Source organism: Cetorhinus maximus, chromosome 16 (genome assembly GCF_964194155.1).
Source record: "Cetorhinus maximus chromosome 16, sCetMax3.hap1.1, whole genome shotgun sequence".
Lineage (NCBI taxonomy): Eukaryota > Metazoa > Chordata > Chondrichthyes > Lamniformes > Cetorhinidae > Cetorhinus > Cetorhinus maximus.
Window position 1 is genome coordinate 25,813,424 of NC_135894.1, and position 18,811 is coordinate 25,832,234.

General features: G+C 44.2%; 1 protein-coding gene across 1 annotated transcript in view; it reads right to left on the reverse strand.

The window, feature by feature from the left end:
- The window catches only part of cltrn (collectrin, amino acid transport regulator), a 38,253-nt gene extending 23,648 nt beyond the window's left edge, over positions 1–14,605 (reverse strand). The window contains exons 1-3 of the mRNA XM_078559529.1: positions 14,279–14,605; positions 13,870–13,928; positions 9,999–10,081 (exon numbers count right to left, since the gene is read on the reverse strand). Coding sequence (XP_078415655.1) covers positions 9,999–10,081; positions 13,870–13,928; positions 14,279–14,366 — 230 coding nt within the window. The 5' untranslated portion in view covers positions 14,367–14,605. The remainder of the gene's footprint in view (positions 1–9,998; positions 10,082–13,869; positions 13,929–14,278) is intronic.
- Between the last annotated feature and the right edge of the window lie 4,206 nt (positions 14,606–18,811).

Genomic DNA, 18,811 nt, shown 5'->3' on the forward strand with positions numbered 1-18,811 from the left:
TCACCATTACTGAGACTGACTTTCAATTCCAGATTTATTAATTTAATTTAAATTCCACCAGTTGCCATGGTGGGATTTGAACCCATATCCCAGAGCATTTGCCTGGGCCTCTGGGTTACTAGCCCCATGACATTGCCACTACACCATTTACATTGACAATGGAGTGAATCAGGAGATAGGGGAAAACCTGGGGCCTTGACGAGAGTAAATGTAGCCACACTGGCAGAAAAGCCTAAAGTCACATTGGGAAGGAATGGAGAGAGTACATTCAGGAGATTAAAAGCAATCACACTACCTGAGTCATCAACTGGGAGATTGAGAAGATGGATGGTGATACTGGGAGCCTAGCAACATGACTCATTCATCTTTATTAAATCTTCCATACAATAAAATACAATTGAACAGGCTTAGCTGCAATGCTAACCTGGACAATTACACTTTTATACAAAGCTTAAGTGAGGCACTATTAACCCAAGAGGCACTTATCTGGGTTTCTGTAACTGCTGGGCACTTTTAAGCCAGAGTGGCAGTTAACTACAGCACTAGAGGCTAAACAGCAAGTTCTGACAAAGAATCACGAAACTCAGTAGAAGTTAAATCTGCTGGCTGAAGGCATTAAGGCACCTCAAGTTTAAAGTCACTTCAACTGATGTTTAAAGTAGTGCGATTCATTGAAAAATACTGTAAAAAGCTTCTTTTGGTAATCAATTATATCAACAAGTGATGGTTAATTCAGGTTTCAGTCTTCACAAAATGTCAATAAGCCTGACTTGACATACATCACCTGCCAGCACTGATTTCAATCTTTTTTCATACACCATCCTTCTGGTCAGACCCAGCCAACTAATGCTGCTATTCAGATTAGGAGTGGGGTGCATGGTGGTGAGGCAAGTGATCAGCTTTGATTCTCTCCTTATTCCAAGAGAGAGAAGCAAAGAAGCATCTCACAATGATTGAGTGACTGTGCTTCAACAAAATGCAGCAGCGGTGGTGGTCTTTTCAAAATACCAATCACCAATGTGTTGCCCACAATTTGCCTACAGTGCAATAAAAAAGTTAAACAGTGCTAGACAATTTGCAACATTCATCTAAGGCTATCACCAGCAAACGTGAATGACAAGTGCAAGTGGGCCAGCATGACTGGTCCACTGGACTGCGGGAGGGAGACTAGCCTGTTCAGATGCTGTGCATATGCTGACATTTGAATTCCCATTCAGGAGTGTACAGGTTTCCTCTTAAAACTCCTTTGTGCAAAAAAGGAAGATTTTCTTAGGTTCATGAACCGGATCACCTCATTGTTGTTCATTTAAACGGGGCCTAAACCAGATCAAACTGGTATTCTAATCCTGTGTTGCTTGCCCCAATCCTTCAGCATGCTTTCAGGAAAGTTGCTGACTGTTTCTTCAGTAAATACCTCACTTACAGCAGGAAGTTTGGCTATCCACCTATGCTGAGACAGTTAGGTTGCCACCTACCTGACCCTAGTTCACTCCTCTGATGAGAGGAAACTGTAGAGAATCCCTGTTCCTAATTGTTATCCAGTGGTTCTGGCTCCACATACACATGGATAGGAGGTGTCAGCTGTGGCTCAGTTCATAGCACCCTCGCCTTTGAATCAGAGGGTTGTGGGTTCATGTCCCACTCCCGGAAACCAAGAACTGTGATTGTATTCGAAAGAGTTACACATGGATAGGCTTTGGACTGGATAGATAAGGGCAGGGATGATCCAATAGTGTGTCAATTTGAGTAAAGCTGGTGGACTTTGTACCCCCTAAGTTCGAAGCTTCTGGGTTAAATTCCCAGTTTAATACTTGAGCACACAAACTAGGCTGACACACAGTTAGCGGACTGTCAGGGCTCTCAAACTTTTGTATAAAATTAAACCGAAGCTGTGTCTGTGACTGGAAAAGATCCCACAATGCTATTTGAAACATGTATAGCACTCCTTATGCAGTAACAAACACTTCTCCCACAACCAGGAACATCAGGAATAGATTAACTGCTCCTTGTATTTATTTTTCTAGGATCTAGGTATGTATAAATTGGACGCAGCATTTGTCTACATTCTACTGACTGTGACTATAATCCAAAAGTACTTTGTTGACTATGAAGCATGTTGGAACAGGAATTGTCCAAATTAATTGCAAAGCCCATTTTTCTTCCACTCTGTCAAGACTAAGTCCCTGTCTCACATCTGAATTACAGTCCAGTAGGGTAACTCTGAACTTGCACCCTAGCAAGGAGTCAGCACCATCAGGGTGGAAGAGGAAGGGAGATAAATGGAGGAGATGTAGATGAAGGCGGAAGTATTGGCTTGGATTGTGGAGGGTAGAGGCAGCAATTGCAGAGGGGAAGTCAAGATTGCAATGGTGGGGGGAGAAAGTTAGTGGTCATGTTCAGAGGTTGAGGGATGTTCCAGGTTGTGTTGAGTGGAGGAGTAGGGCCAAGGACGAGATTGGTGGGAAGGATGGAGGGTTAAGGTTTGGTACAATGGAGGAGCGTGTGGATAGCTGAGGTTGAGATCATGGGGTGGCAGTATGGATGGCAGAGGCCAGCAGAGATCTGAGTGGTTTGAATGTAGAACTGGCAGGATCACTCCTGATCCCATCCTTCCAATTCCACCATCAGTGAAGTATATTTTATACACTTAGTGTATAAAACCACTTCCAGTGGTTCCTTAAGGGCTGCCTCCTCAGCCCATTGGAGATCTGGTTTTCCTAAACACAATTAACTTCCTTAGAGAAAATCAACGCTGCAATGAGAGCCTCAAATAGGTATTATGCCGCTTATTTGCATGTAAATTGGGATCTAACATCTGCTTCAGGCATGGGCCCTGAATCCCTGTAATTTTACCTGTACCAACTAACAAGTGGCCCCCTTTCAGCTCGTGATGAGAGCGTGCTACTGCTGTCATTAGGCCTCCATTTAGTGCCTGAGAAATGGGCACAGGGCCATCACTTTTCTGAACCATATGTTAACAGTGAGATCTCACTGCTTGTTTCAGAAACCTCCACTTAGTCGGGTTATTGACTTAAAAGCATGCTATTTTAAAAAAGATGAATAAAAGCAGTTTATTTAACAATCTAAGATAGTGGGCTGAATCTTTTGCTGAGCAGGCATGCGCGCGCTTGACCCCTTCTAGCGTAAAATGACACGTGATGACGCGCAAGTGTCCCGAAGTCATCACGCACTTGGGCAATACTTTGGTCAGCAGGTGCATGCGGGAGTCAGCAGCATGCCTGCCGACAATTAACAGGCCTATTAAAATATTAATTGAACTCAATTTTTCACTTCCCGTTCAACCTTACGGTTGGCGGGCAGGCGAATCGGCCAGACGGCCTTTGGATTTTTTATGAAACCTCATCCATGGGCGGATGAGGTTTCCAACGGGAATTAAAAGTGAAAAAAAAGGTTGAAATGTCGTTTATAACATGTCCCTGCTCATGTCACAGAGTCACATGAGGGGACACGTTTTTAACATTTCTAAGTTTTTTTATTTTTGATTTTAAAAACCTTCAGCTCCCTGGGGCAGCTCTGTTCCTCAAGGAGCTTTCATTGTGCGCACCCGCGCAAACTTCCGTGCTCACCCTCCTCCCATCGCGTCTGCCCGACAAGGTAAAGATCCCGCCCAGTGGGAAGTGCAAGCCACTTCCAGGAAAAATGTGTCTGTTGCTCACCCTCCCTCAGCATATCTTCAGGAATAAAACCAGTGAGCAACCAAGCCATACCAGGGGGATACTCAGCCTGATAACCAGTATTGTATTAGCAGGGGATTTCCACTAGGCTTATTCAGCTTCGATGATTATTAAACAGCGATTGAATGAAAAAGGATCAATATGTATCACAGACCGTAAGTGTGAAGTTCATATAGCTTAAAACTTGTATCTGTTCCTGAAGTTAGATGACAGCCCTGAGATTGCTTCCTTGTGATAAACATTGTGAAGAGCTATCTGAGGAGGTGAAGAAATGGAAGATACATTAGGCGAATGTGTTACTCTTCATTAATCCAGTTTGTGGACAAATTTCAAATCCTAGTCAAACCCATTCTGTAACCTTGTGGAGCAATTTGCTAGCGCTCTTGGGAAGGGTTTAAACTAACTAGGTGGTAGGCTGGGAACCAGGATGTAACATCAGAGGGGAAAAACCAGGTGCACAAAGAATTGGGAAAGACAGATAGCTCTAGAGTAAGAAACAGTAAGGTATTAGGTGTGGTTAGACTAAGGGGAAATACAGTAAGATATAATTCAGGTGCACATATATAAATGCACAGGGCGTGGTAAACCAAAGTTGGTGAGCTGCAGGCAGAGATAATGACATACGAATATGAATATGATATTGTGACAATAATGGAGACTGGGCATAAAGAAGGGTGGGACTCGATACTAAATATCCCTGGATACAAGGTCTTCAGGAAATATGGAGAAGGAAAGGAAGGAGGAGGGTGGCAGCATTGATTAAGGAGAACACTACAGCGTTGGAGAGAGAAAATGTGCCAGAGGGGTCAAGGGCAGAATCTATCTGGTTAAAGCTAAGAAACAATTAAGGTATTATTACACTACGGGGTTTATTCAATAGCCAAAATCTAGCGCGAAAGATATAGAGCAGCAAAGTTGTAAGGAAATTACAGAGAGATGCAAAAACTAGAGTAGTTATAATCACAGTATCTTTACAGTGAAGGAGGCCATTTGGCCCATCGAATCTGCACTGGCTCTCTGAAAGAGCATTCCACCTAGTCCCACTTCCCTGCCTTATCCTTGTAACCTTGCACATTCTCTCTTTTCAGGTAGCAATCCAATTCCCTTTTGAATACCTCAATCAAACCTGCCTCCAGCACCCTTTCAGGAAGTTTGTTCCAGACTCCAACACCCTCTGGGTGAAAAAATTTTTCCTCACATCACATTCACTTCTTTTGCCAATTATTTTGAATCTGTGCCCTCTAGTTCTTGGTCTCGAGTGGGAACATTTTCTCACTATTTACCCTGTCCATACCCCTCAGGATCTTGAATACCTCCATCAAGTCTCCTCTCAGCCTTCTATTCTCCAAGGAGAACAGTCCTAACCTCTCCAGCCTATCCTCATAGTTACAGTTCTTCATCCCGTGGATCATCTTGTGTATCTCTTCTGTACTCCCTCCAATGCAAATTTTGACGTAATGTAAGCCTTTAATTATCCTAATATAAACTGGGATAGTAATGGTGTAAAGGACAAAGAGGGGCAAGAGTTTCTCGAGTGTGTTCAGAAGAATTTTCTAGACCAGTATGTTTCAAGCCCGACAAGGAGGCGTTGCTGGATTTGGTTCTGGGGAATGAGGAGAGCCAATTGGATCAAGTGTCAGTAGGGAAACATTCAGGAGAGTGATTGATCATAGTATCATAAGGTTTAGGTTGGCTCTGGAAAAGGACAAGGAGCAATCCAGAGTAAGACTATTTAATTGGGAGAGGGCCAAATTCAGTGGGATAAGAACAGATCGGGCCCAGATACATTAGAATGAAAGATTGGCAGGCAAACCTGTAACTGAATATTGGGCTGTCTTTAAAGAGGAGATATCTGGGTATGGTTGAGGTACAGAAGCAGGAGAGCTATAACAGAAGATTTTATAGAGGCGTTTATAATCATGAGGGGTCTGGACAGAGTAGGTAGAGAGAAACTGTTCCCATTGGCAGAGGATCGAGAGCCAGAGGGCACAGATTTAAGTTGATTAACCAAAAAAAAACCACAGTGGGCATGAGAAAGCATTTTTTCTTTTACATAGTGAGTGGTTAGGATCAGGGATGCACTGCCTGAGAGTGGTGGAGGCAGATTCAATCATGGCTTTCAAGAGAGAATTGGACATGCACCTGAAGGTAAAATATGTGCAGGGAAAGAACAGAGGAATGGCACAATCTGAATTTGCTCTTACAGAGATTTAGCACAAAGTTGAGGGGCTGAATGGCCCCCTTCTTTGCTGTAGTCATGCTATGATACTCTGATATATTTAGTAATCATCCTCAGTGCCTGAGGAAAATAATCCCCCTACTACCTTTCCACTATTCGCTCACACTCCCAACATCCTTCACTTCACGTAGCTGATGTACCATTGCTCTACCTTTGATGCCCTCATCCACATGTAAATTCTTTCACTATTCCACTTTCAGGATTCTACTAGAATGTAAGGATACATCCGAATATCTTCTTCATTACAACCTGTCTCTTCCAATTCCATCTTCATCAGCACCAATCATGAGGACCTCATGGATTTTTCTATCTCAACAATTGGGAACCATCTGCTCAACTACATCAACCAGCTTCTCCCAGCATACTTTAATTCTGAACTCATATCATTTGGCAACATCAACTGCCACACTCCCTGTCAACGCAACCCTTGTGACCAGTCATGGGGCTCCTCATGCCAATAGGTGCTGATATCACCAGTAGCTCTTCCCTCAGACTCAACCCTACCACCCTTCAAGATTGGTATCATTATCCTTCCTAAAAAGTCATTCTCCATCCTGCCGCTGTCACCAGCTACCTCTCCAAGCTCCCTTTGCTCTTTAAACATTCAGTGGTTTTATTGACACTCATCACTAAATCCACCTCTCCTACCACCCTGAATCCTTTCAATCTAATTGCTGCCCTGCCCCATTGAGTCTAACCAATACAATTTATAATCACCTTGAAGGGTAAAGTACAGGCTGTGGGAGCCGATTATGCCCAATATACAGAGAGATGAGGATATAACTTTAGTGCTTTACTTTATCACTGGATTATGATCCACTATGCCCCTGGAAAAAGCAATTACTTATGGAAGGGAATCAGAACAATACAGAATGCTCTGCTGCACAATTTTGGATGAAGTGCAGGCTTTCTGAAAGAGCAGGAAACAAACATTTGCTATGAAGTCTCATTACCAGGCATACATGGACACACATAAAATGCATTGGTCTGACCTCAAAATAATGAGTGAAAACAAAATGTGCCTTTTAAATTTTATTATAGAAGAACTTTGGACAACCTGTGATTGACTTGCAGTTAGCATTGCATTACGACTGGTAAACCTTCCTCATAAAACAAATGACTTTATTCCCCAACAATAGAAATGCAGACTGGGCAATAACCATGCACGCTGTTTGCTTCACTGCATCTTTTACATTGATAGCTTTGCTCCAGCCCATTTATAAGAGGGAAGCCATCTGAAGGGAATAGGTTGGAAAACTGTAAAAAGCAAAATCTTAAACAGGGCAAGATTTCTGAAAGAGCCAAGGAGAGAAAATCTAGCCTTTCCAATATTTTTCCTTGGTTTTCCTTGGTTTTATTTTCATAAATAAAAAATGGTTTAACATTTTAACAGGAATAAAGTGTCTAACCCTGTCATAGTTTTGGATTTTTACGCTAGATAGACTTTTGAGCTCATTCAAGCTTATTGTTCACTCCCATGCCACCTGTGATACAGACTGCATCCGTTTCTGACCAATATCTAGGAAAATAACAGACACATATGGATTGTAACAGAGAATTGTACTCCATAGTCATATACCACCACCTGACTTTGCCCTCTTCCATCGTGTAATCTTAGCAAACCACATAGAATTACAGAGAAGTAACAGCGCAGAAACAGGCTTTCCGGCCTATAACAGGTCCGTGCTGGTGTTTATGTTCCACACGAGCCTCCTCCTACCCACCTTCCCTACTTTATCTAACCCTATCTCCATATACTTCTTTTCATTGCTCCCTCGTGTATTTATCTAACTTGCCTGGAATGCCCCAAGCTCTCCCTGTGATAGTGATTGGTACATTTTCACCGCCCTCCAGCTAAAAAAATACATTTCTCCTGAATTCTCGGTTGGATTTGTAAGTGTCAAGTGACTGTGGTAGTTTCTAAACCAGTGAGAGGTGTCAGTCACATAACATAGGTGAATGAACAGATGTTCATGCAGCCGATTTAATGTTTAAATTTCTTCACTCTCCACAATAACTGAAAATAATTAACACACAACTCACTTTCTCTCTGAGCATAAGTGTCACTTTAACTCAGGAAAGGAATCAGATATTGGGGTAGGGAGTGTACAGGGGTGCTGGTTGATTTCCAACAAAGCCACTGCCCCAGGGATTGTTATCTGATGTTATTTTTTGCCTTAACTGGACTGAATAAATCACACATTGGTTAACTTCCAATTGGCGGCTAACTTGAATTTTTACTTCATTCCTTCAATGCGCATCATGCTCTAATATATTTGATAACAATTGCCTGTGGTCCTTTGTTGGGACGTTGAGTGGTACGAGGAATAATTCAGGAATAGTCACATTCTCAAAGAACCATCACAAGGGCTCTGATATATGTAGAGAGCCAGGGAGAAAGCAGGCTGCCGGGCGGTTATACAGTCAGGAAATCCAATCTGGTGAATTCAGTGTCAGGATCCGACTATCATTTTTGAAACCTGTTTCCTGACCATAGCCAGATTGAGTGGCGGGGTTGTAGAGATGGGGGGGGAGGGAAGGGTCATGGATTGGGGAGGATATCAATGGACCACCAGAGAAAATGGGGGTCAAGGGGGGATACTCATGAGGGACAATGAGGGATGAAGAGAGATTGGTGGGTCAGGGGAACATCAATGGGACAAAGTCAGAGAGATCGGGGGTTTGGGTGGGGATGTTTTTTTAAATTCATTTATGGGATATGGGTGTCGCTGGCTGGGCCAGCATTTGTTGCCCATCTCTAATTGCCCTTGAGAATGTGGTAGTGAGATGCCTTCTTGAACCGCTTCAGTCCATGTGGTGTAGGTACACCCACAGTGCTGTTAGGGAGAGAGTTCCAGAATTTTGACCCAGTGACAGTGAAGGAACGGTGATATATTTCCAAGTCAGGATGGTGTGTGGCTTGGAGGGGAATTTCTAGGTGGTGGTGTTCCCATGCATCTGCTGCCTTGTCCTTCTAGATGGTAGTGGTTGTGGGTTTGGAAGGTGCTGTCGAAGAAGGCTTGGTGAATTCCTGCAGTGCATCTTGTAGATGGTACACACTGCTGCTACTGTGCGTTGGTGAGGAGGGAGTAAATGTTTGTAGATGGGCTGCCAATCAAAGGGTTACTTTGTCCTGGATGGTGTCAAGCTTTTTGAGTGTTGTTAGAGCTGCTCTCATCCAGACAAATGGGAAGTATTCCATCACACTCCTGACTTGTGCCTTGTAGATGGTGGACAGGCTTTGGGGGTCAGGAGGTGAGTTGCTCATCACAGGATTCCTAGCCTCTGACCTGCTCTTGTAGATGCAGTATTTGTTGGCTAGTCCAGTTCATTTTCTGGTCAATGGAAGCCCCCAGAATGTCAATTGAGGGGGATTCAGTGATGTTAATGCCATTGAATGTCAAGAGGAGATGGTTGGATTCTCTCTTGCAGATGGTCATTGGTACTTGTATGGGGCAAATGTTACTTGCCATTTGTCATTTGGTGGCATTAATGCAGGGGGAGCCAATGGAACATTGAAGTAGGAGAGCCAGAGTGATTAGAGTTGTGGTTGACAGTGATGTGGGGCAAGAGAGAATAGAGGAGATGGGGAAAAGATCATGGAGGGTTGCCTGTGGAGGATATTGTGAGAGCGTCAGATCATGGGGAGAGGCTGTTGGATTGTGGGGATGGAGTCCAATCACTGATGATGTTAACAGATTCGCTTTCAGGGAGGGGAGGGAATAGTGCTGGAGTGGGGAAGCACCCCTACTCCTCTAGGCCCACAAGCAGTGCTGGAAAAGCACTTACCTCCTCCATGCAAGCAGCCGTCTGGGATATATAGCCTCACTAAAATATTTAAATGAGTGACTCAACTCCTGGGAGTGGATTGGCCACCTGCCCCACCCCCTCCCTTCCCCCCCCACCACCTTTCAGCCTCTGTGGAAACCAGACGTAGGTGGGCACAGAGGAGGGTTGGGTTTGAATCTGAGAGTTTTCTACATTTTTATTTCCCACCTCAATCAAATCCACCCATTTTAAGGGGCTTCAAATTCCCCCTGCAATTCATTTCATGGAGCACTTACTTGAATGGCTTGTTCATTGATTTTCTCATACTGTAAGCCACTGTTGCTTGAAAGTAGAATTGTTCGCTGTCATCCCAAACATACTGTCAGTGAACAAGATTTAACATCATAAGCCCAGCACTCAAAACCTTTTTTTCTTCACATCTCTATTTTTCTCAAACAAGAGTCAAGTCGCAATGATTGACTTGTGTTCAGCAGCAGCCTGGTCATCTCCACCATTCCCTCGTCCATAGTCGGAGGTTAACACACAGCTTTATCAGTATTGCTGTTTTAGCAACTGCTAAAAGATTTGTAGGTCATGGCAAGCAGCAAATTAGCAATGTTATAAAGCTCTTAATGTGATTATCTTCATGAAATGTACTAGTACACTGTGACGAGTCAAATGTCTGATTGTGCTGTTTCTGGGGTTCAATGTGAGGGTTTAAATAGTCTCACCATCAGTATTACTTTAAATATACCATCAAGTCCTCACCTCAGAGCTGACCAACAAATATACTCCATTTGAGATCCACAAATCTGGCTGTGCATGTAAACTTATCTGCTGAGGGATCATTGACTTTATAATTTTTTAAAATTTGTTCATGGGATGTGGGTGTCACTGGCTAGGCCAGCATTTATTGTCCACCCTCAATTGCCCTTGTTCAGAGGGCATTTAAGAGTCAACCACATTGCTGTGGGTCTGGAGTCACAAGTAGGCCAGGCCAGATAGAGACAGCAGATTTCCTTCCCTAAAGGGCATTAGTGAACCAGATGGCCATTTATGACAATTGGCAATAGTTTCCTGATCACCATTAGACTTTTAATTCCAGATTTTTATTGAATTCAAATTTCACCATCTGCCATGGTGGGATTCAAACCCAGAGCATTACCCTGGGTCTCTGGCAATGCCATTATGCCACCACCAGAGAACAAAATCAGGGAAGTTATTGCAAACCTTTATAAATCACTGGCTACCTAGGAACAGCGGGAGGCCCATTCAGCCTCTAGGGCTTGTTCTGCTATTCAACTGGCTGATTTTTATCTTAACTCCATCCTTAACACCCTGGTTCCATAACCCTTAATACCCTTACCTAACAAACCTGTGCTTTCATTCTGAATGCAGCTTCACATTTGTGATTGCACTAAAGGCGCGTGAGCGATTTCCTCATCAACCTCAAACCAGCAAACAGGTAATATGACTGCTGCTGCTTCCCTGTCATAGGCTGCTGATTTTCAAAAGAAACCAGGTCCTTCCTCCTGGCTGTACATAACAATGATCCACTGAAGCAAACTAACAGAGCTGAATCATGCAGAAACCTGGCTCCATAGGCTCACCCTCAAAAAATAATTTTATTAGTGGCAGTGGAAACAATGTCATGAAGCCTTGTGACAACAGAGGCATCACTTGAGCCTGTCCATACCCAATTGTCATTCACAAGTGTTAACAGGACCCAAGCTGTTTGATGAAGTTGACTCCAAGATGCAGAGCTTTTCTTTATTGAGAGAGTTTATTGGCTTATTCAGTCTCACAGCTCTCCTCCCACTCAACCCAGTGTCCCAGCTGTCACCTATTTAGATAGGAACACAGGAAATAGGAGCAGGCATAGGCTATTCAGCTCATCAAACCTGCCCTGCTAGTCAAACAGATCATGGCTGATCATCTATCCCCATGCCATCTTTACCACTATCCCCATTTCCCTCAATGCCATTAGTATCCAGAAATCTATTGAATAATATCTTGAACATACTCAATGGCTGAGCTTCCACAGCCCTCTGGGGTAGACAATTCCAAGGATTCACCATCCTCTGAGTGAAGAAATTCCTCCTCATCTCTGTCTTAAATAGCCTACCCCTTATCCTGAGATTGTGTCCTCTGGTTCTAGTTTCACCAGCCAGGGGAAACATCCTATCTATATCCACCCTGTCATGCCTTGTAAGAATTTAGTAAGTTTCAGTGAAGTCACCACCCATTTTTCAAAACTCTAGAGAATACAGGCCCAGTTTCCTCAATCTCTCCTCATAAGAAAATCCCGCCACCCCAGGGATTAGTCTGATGAACCTCTTTGGCAAATATATTGTTCCTTGGATAAGGAGGCCAATACTCCAGGTGAGGTCTTACCGAGGCTCTATGTGCGCTCAGAGACAGTATCCATCATCTGTTTTTCTTAAACGTGACAATGTAATTGACATTAACAAACCTTAACAATGCAATGGACTAGACATTGGCTGGGATTTTCCTGTCCCACGTGTGATGATGCAAGCCACTGGCAGGAACAAGAGCAACCAAAAGTCTGTTGACTTTGGGCAGGGATTTCTGGTCCCATCAGTGGCGGGACCAGAAAATCCCGCCCATTGACAATAAGCATTTCCCAGTGGCAATTAAGATGAGGAATACTGGCTGATTTTTCCCTCCCTCAGTAACGACACTATTTAACACTATTCCACTTTGCTTTCATTAACCCACATCAGTGTCCGTCTACCTTGGGACCACAAGCATCTTTCAGTTATCAGTGGCCAGACTGCCAACAGCAAGAATACCAACAGCACGCTCCCAAGAAGTTCCAACATCTTGTTTAATCAGGTTCGTAATCTAGGAAAACTAAAACAATCAAAAAATGATTCATCATGAAGGGAGCAGAAGGTGAACAATTTCTTTTTAATGAAAGTATTTAGTCATTCCTACTGAATAAATTGAATCAAACCATAGTTATGAGTAGAGATTGGAAAGATTAGGACCGCTCTGCTAGGAACAGAGAAAGTTAGGAAGTGACCTACAGAGGTTTCCAAGGCAATGGGGGGCTTTGCTAGAAGAAGAGAATGGATGAATAATTAGAGGTCATATATTTAAAATCATTGGAAAAAAATCTAGAAGGGGGCTGAGGAGGATTCTATAAATAATTTTAAATGGGAGGTTGGACAGATATTTGAGGATGTGGATCTTAAAAGTGGGAAGGGACATGGGATGAAGCATAAGTGCTCATCAAAGCCTCAGTACAGGCATGATGGGCCAAATGGCCTCCTTCTGTGTTATATATTTCTACAATTCTATAATGATTCTAAAATAGCGAGAGGGAATTTCAGCTGATGGCAATAAAGGTATGAATGATGAATGATTCCATAATCTGTAACAAAAATTTATCAATCTCAGTTTTGATATTTTCAATTAACTAAGAGCCTTAACAGCTTTTTGCGGGAATTCTGGATCTCACTACCCTTTCTGTGAAGATGGACTTCCTGATATCACCCTTGAACAACCTAGTGCTAATTTTAAGGCTATGCCTCCTTTTAGGAGTTCCCTAAAAGGGGAAATAGTTTATCTCCCTCTACTCTCCACTTGCCTGGATGAGTTCAGCTCCTAGGACATTCAAGAAGCTTAACACCATCCAGGACAAAGCAGCCCTGCTTGATTGGCACCACATCCACCACCTTCAACATCCACTCCCTCCGCCACCAACGCACAGCGGCAGCAGTGTGTACCATCTGCAAGATGCACTGCAGCAACTCACCAAGGCTCCTTAGACAACATCTTCCAAACCTGCGACCTCGACCACCTAGAAGGACAAGGGCAGCAGATAGATGGGAACACCACTACCTGCAAGTTCCCCTCCAAGTCACACACCATCCTCACTTGGAACTAAGTCGCCTGTTCCTTCTCTGTCACCGGGTCAAAATCCTGGGATTCCTTCCCTAACAGCATTGTGGGTGTACCTACACCACATGGACTGCAGTGGTTCAAGAAGGCAGCTCACCACCACCTTCTCAAGGGCAATTATGGACGGGCAATAAATACTGGCCTGGCCAGCGACACCCACATCCCATGAATGAATAAAGAAATTTTTAAAATCCTATCAAATCCCTTAATCATCTTAAACAGCAATTAAGGTCAACTTACTGCCTGGTCTCCAAGGGCTGCATTCAGGCTGATTCGCACTTTATGAGCATAAGGTGATCCTGTAATTAATGTAATCAGAAAAATATCAAACTTACAAAGAAAGGCAGAACTTCTCCTTTAAGAAAAGGTTTTGCAACACTGCTAGATGCAGTAGAGACACTGAGTGAGGAGCTATTGAAACAACTAAAACCTGCATTGTACAGTAAATGTTAGGGTATTTTCAGAACTGATCTGATTTGGTATTGGTATAATGGTCAGCGATGGTGTTACGTCAAAAAAATCCAAAATTATTTGAGACCAAAAACCAAACAATAACGGTAATCAATTCCCCCATGCGTCTGAAACTGGTGACATCAGAGAATTAATTTCTAAATTCACAAGAAAGCAAAGCTTAATTGGGGTCACATACCTTTGGAGCAGAGCTGATCCACTGCTGTGGCACCCGACTCTGTAGCTAGGAAAAGATTGAGAACAAGGAGCAAAATCCTGAACAACATCCTTGCAATTCCAGAGACACTGCAAGGAATGATCCACAGAGAATTTCACCTTATATTCTCTGTGACGTGCAGACCAGCAGCAGGAATGGGTGGAAAAATATGTTTACTGGTTTGTAAAAGGCTTAATTATTAAGCGAAGATGCTCTATCCCGGCAAGCAATCCTGTCAATCTTCACAGACTTGTCATTACCGCACTACCTCTCACAGGTCAGGGATTTGAAACAGAGAAAGAAATCTTGACAAACAAACTCACCAGAAAAGTGTACTCAAGAGAAGTGACTGCGATTGAAAGTGTGGGCTGTAAACATTGCATTTGTCAGCCAAGCAACAGCCAAGTGGCGGAATTAAAATGCTTGACAGCTTTATAAATGCTTTAGTGAGTGCAGCCCAAGCTAGCGTTATTCTTCAAAGAAAGTAGTGCTGCCCAGGAAGGGATTTCTGAGTTTAAGAAGGCCCTTGTGCTATTAGATTGAATGGGCACTTGGCCTTAACACCTGCAGCACAGTTTTCCCACCATTCAGGAAACTCTCCTGTGAAAAGGACCTGATGAGATTAAGTTGGACTTTTGGGATTCATCAACTTCAGATAACCTGAGCCCAGGAAAGGCTCCATGTTCCCAGCTGCTTGGCACATCCCTCTGATGATTTTTTGCAGACAGTGCTTGTCAGATGTCCCAGAAGAAAGAACCAGTGAAACTTGGGAATGACTGGTACTGGCCCGAACTGGAGTTCCATTCTAAGGTCTACAACAACAATTCGGACCAGTACCAATCATTTCCCAAGTTTTACTATTTTTTGTTTCTGGGATTGGAGAAGTTTGGAGGTGCTCGAAGGAACACCGGGAAGATGGGAGGTGTCTCGGAGGTTTACGCCACTATATCAGATGAGATGAGTCACGAATGGTACTGAATATTGTGCAACCATCAGCGAACATCCCCTTCTGACCTTATGATGACCTTCCTTCCATCATAAGGTCAGAAGTGGGGATGTTCGTTGATGATTGCACAATGTTCAGCACCATTCGCGACTCCTCAGATACTGAAGCAACCTATGTCCAAATGCAGCAAGACCTGGGCAATATCCAGGCTTGGGCTGACAAGTGGCAAGTAACATTCGCACCACACAAGTGCCAGGCAATGACCATCTCCAACAAGAGAGAATCCAACCATCGCCCCTTGATGTTCAATGGCATTACCATCGCTGAATCTCCCGCTATCAACATCCTGGGGGTTACCATTGACCAAAAACTGAACTGAACTAGCCATATAAATACTATGGCTACAAGAGCTGGTCAGTGGCTAGGAATCCTGCAGCGAGTAACTCACCTCCTGGCTCCCCAAACCCTGTCCACCATCTACAAGGCACAAGTCAGGGGTATGATGAAATACTCTTCACTTTTCTGGATGAATGCGGCTCCCACAACACTAAAGAAGCTTGACACCATCCAGGCAAATCAACTCGCTTGATTGGCACCACATCCACGAACATTCATTCCCTCCACTACCGACGTACAGTGGCAGCAGTATGTAACATCTACAAGATGCACTGCAGGAATTCACCAAGGCTCTTAGGCAGCGCCTTCCAAACCCACAACCACTAACATCTATAAGGGCAAGGGAGCAGATAGGTGTGAACACCACCACTTGCAAGGTCCCCTCTAAGACACTCACCAACTTGATTTGGAAATATATCAACATTCCTTCACTGTCACTGGGTCAAACATCTGGAACTCCCTCCCTAACAGCACTGTGGGTGTACCTACACCACATGGACTGAAGCGGTTCAAGAAGGCAGCTCACCACCACCTTCTCAAGGGCAATTAGAGATGGGCAATAATTGATGGCCTAATGCTGCCTTGATGTCAAGGGCAGTCACTCTCATCTCACCTCTCAAGATCAGCTCTTATGTCCGTGTTTGAACCAAGGCTGTAATGAGGTCATGTCAAGAATAAGAGAGCTAAAGAGTGAAGAACATTAAAGACAGCAACTGAGGAGTCAAGGTCCATGTAGACATCACCAATATTACGGTGCCGCCAATCAAGACTCACCTTCCTTGACCTCTCAGAAGAGCAATGCTTCTGCAGGCTGAGGTTCACACATCAGGTGGCCATAGACATATGTAGTCTCATGGAAGACCACCTGCTGCCTATTGCACCTGGTGACCATGCATTGCCAGTGGCTGTGAGGGTCACCGTTCCCCTCAATGTCTTTGTCCCTGGTTCTTTCCAGAACATTACCAGAGACACATCGAGGGTCTTGCAGTTGACTGCACGTAAATACCTAAGGTGGGTGATAGATAGATCATTTGCCAGGGCTGGGAGTTACATTTGGGCTCTCAAACTCTCCTCTCTGGCTGGACTCCCTCAGGTACAGGATGTGCCATCGACTACACACACGTGACAATCCAAGCACTGCCACAGCAAACAGGAGCGTTTATAAACTGAATTATTCCACTAATGTGCAGTTGGTGTGAAACCACAAGAAGACGTTCATATGGGTGTGTTCCAGATTCCCTGGGAATTGTCATGATTCATTCATACTGAGACCGCCCAGCATCGCAGGAATCAGAGGACTGGCTGTAAACCTGGCTCCTAACACCTGTGAAGAATCTCACCAATAAGACACTGGACTGCTACAATGAGAGTCACATGACCGGCATGTGTGTCATCGAGCAAACCGTCAGAATATTCAGACGACTCGGCAGGTTTCGCGACGCCCTTCAGTACTCTCCAGCGAGCGTGTCCAGCATGATCGTGATGCGCTCTGACCTGCACAACGTTGTGCAGCAGAGAGGATTGCAGGTGGAGGAAGGTGGAGGAGGGCGAAGGGATTCATCACTCATCTTCAGACGATAGAGAAGGAGGAGGGGGGGTGGGGCACTCATGGCCCGAGCAGCTGGGTACATTGCTGCCCATGATGCCCAAGGTGCCCCAATAGCTTAAAGGTTCAGTTAATTATTCCAATTAGAAAAATAACACGTGGAAGACACTAGCACCACCAACACCCTTCCCCATCTTTTCACTAAAAGGTCCTCCAACCACTCATCCACACATTCATCCAATGGGTCCTATCATGTGTTGATAGTCATCATGAAATAATTAAAAGGATGAGTTGGCCCTCAGACTGCAATAATGGGCATGTTGGGTAGCGGTGTTAATTAATAAATTCCGTGTTGCATCACAATTAACTAAACAAGGCAACATTTCACCAAATACCCAGTACCAGCCGTGGCAAATTGCTGTTGCTTGCACTTTAGCTTCCTTTCTCTTCTATACTTTGCATCCTGTATGGCTTCAGTGGGGGACAAGACAGGGGCTATGCTACTTGAGTGACGAATTATGTTGTGGAGGATACGGTGACATAGTGGCAATATCACCAGACTGGTAATCCAGGGGCCCAGGTTATAATCTGGGGACACGGGTTAAATCCCACCTTGGCAGCTGGTGGAATGTGAATTCAATTAGTAAATTTGGAATTGAAAACTAGTCTCAGTGATGATGACCATGACACCATTGTTGATTATTGTAAAAGCCCATCTGGTTCACTAATGTCCTTCAGGGATGGAAATCTGCCGTCCTTATCCGGTCTGGACTACATGTGACTCCACACTCACAGCAATGTGGTTGACTCTTAACTGCCCTCTGAAATGGCCTAGCAAGCCACTCAGTTGTATTCAAGAATGTGGCTCAGCACCAATTTCTCAAGGGCAGTTAGGGATGGGCAATAAATGTTGACCTTACCAGTGACACTCACATGCTGTCAAAGAATTGCAAAAATAAGATCCTTGTACTGACTGCTGAGATGCCCTCTCATGGCCTTGGTCATGACCCGCCTAAATTTATTTCAGAGCCCTGTTTGGTGATCCGCTGTGGCGGACAATTTCGCAGTCCTCTGCGCCAACAATCCATTAGTAATCGAGTTGAATTCCCAGATTCTCCCAGTGGTTGTGGAGAGCGTGTGTGACATCTCTGTCAATACCTCGCCCGGTGGCTGATGAACCTGCAGCTCTCTCTTTACCAATGGTAGTTTCCTTGAACGCTGGGTGGGACTCCCTGCCATCGGCTTGATTGGATCGTTAAATTTTCTTTGCGCTATGCAGTGGGCACGATGTGCACTCACATGATGGCAAAGACAGCAACCAGTTTGATGCAGACACGAGCAGGAGGCACAGACTTTTCCTCAGCAATGGGAGCAAGAATCCTGGAGCTCTCATGTGGTTAGAGGAGGTGAGCAGCAACAGCATTGTACATAGTCTAGAAAACAGTTTAATGACCTCACCAGGTCAGGGAAAGTGAATACATTTGCTGCTTCACCGACATCCTGTAATTTAAGCACTGTCCTCCCCATCACTCTGCATTACTAAATGTTCTCCATCACATCACACCTCCCACTCAGCTTTCAGCAGCACCATCCCTCACTTTCCTTGCGCTTCCTGAACTCCCCATTT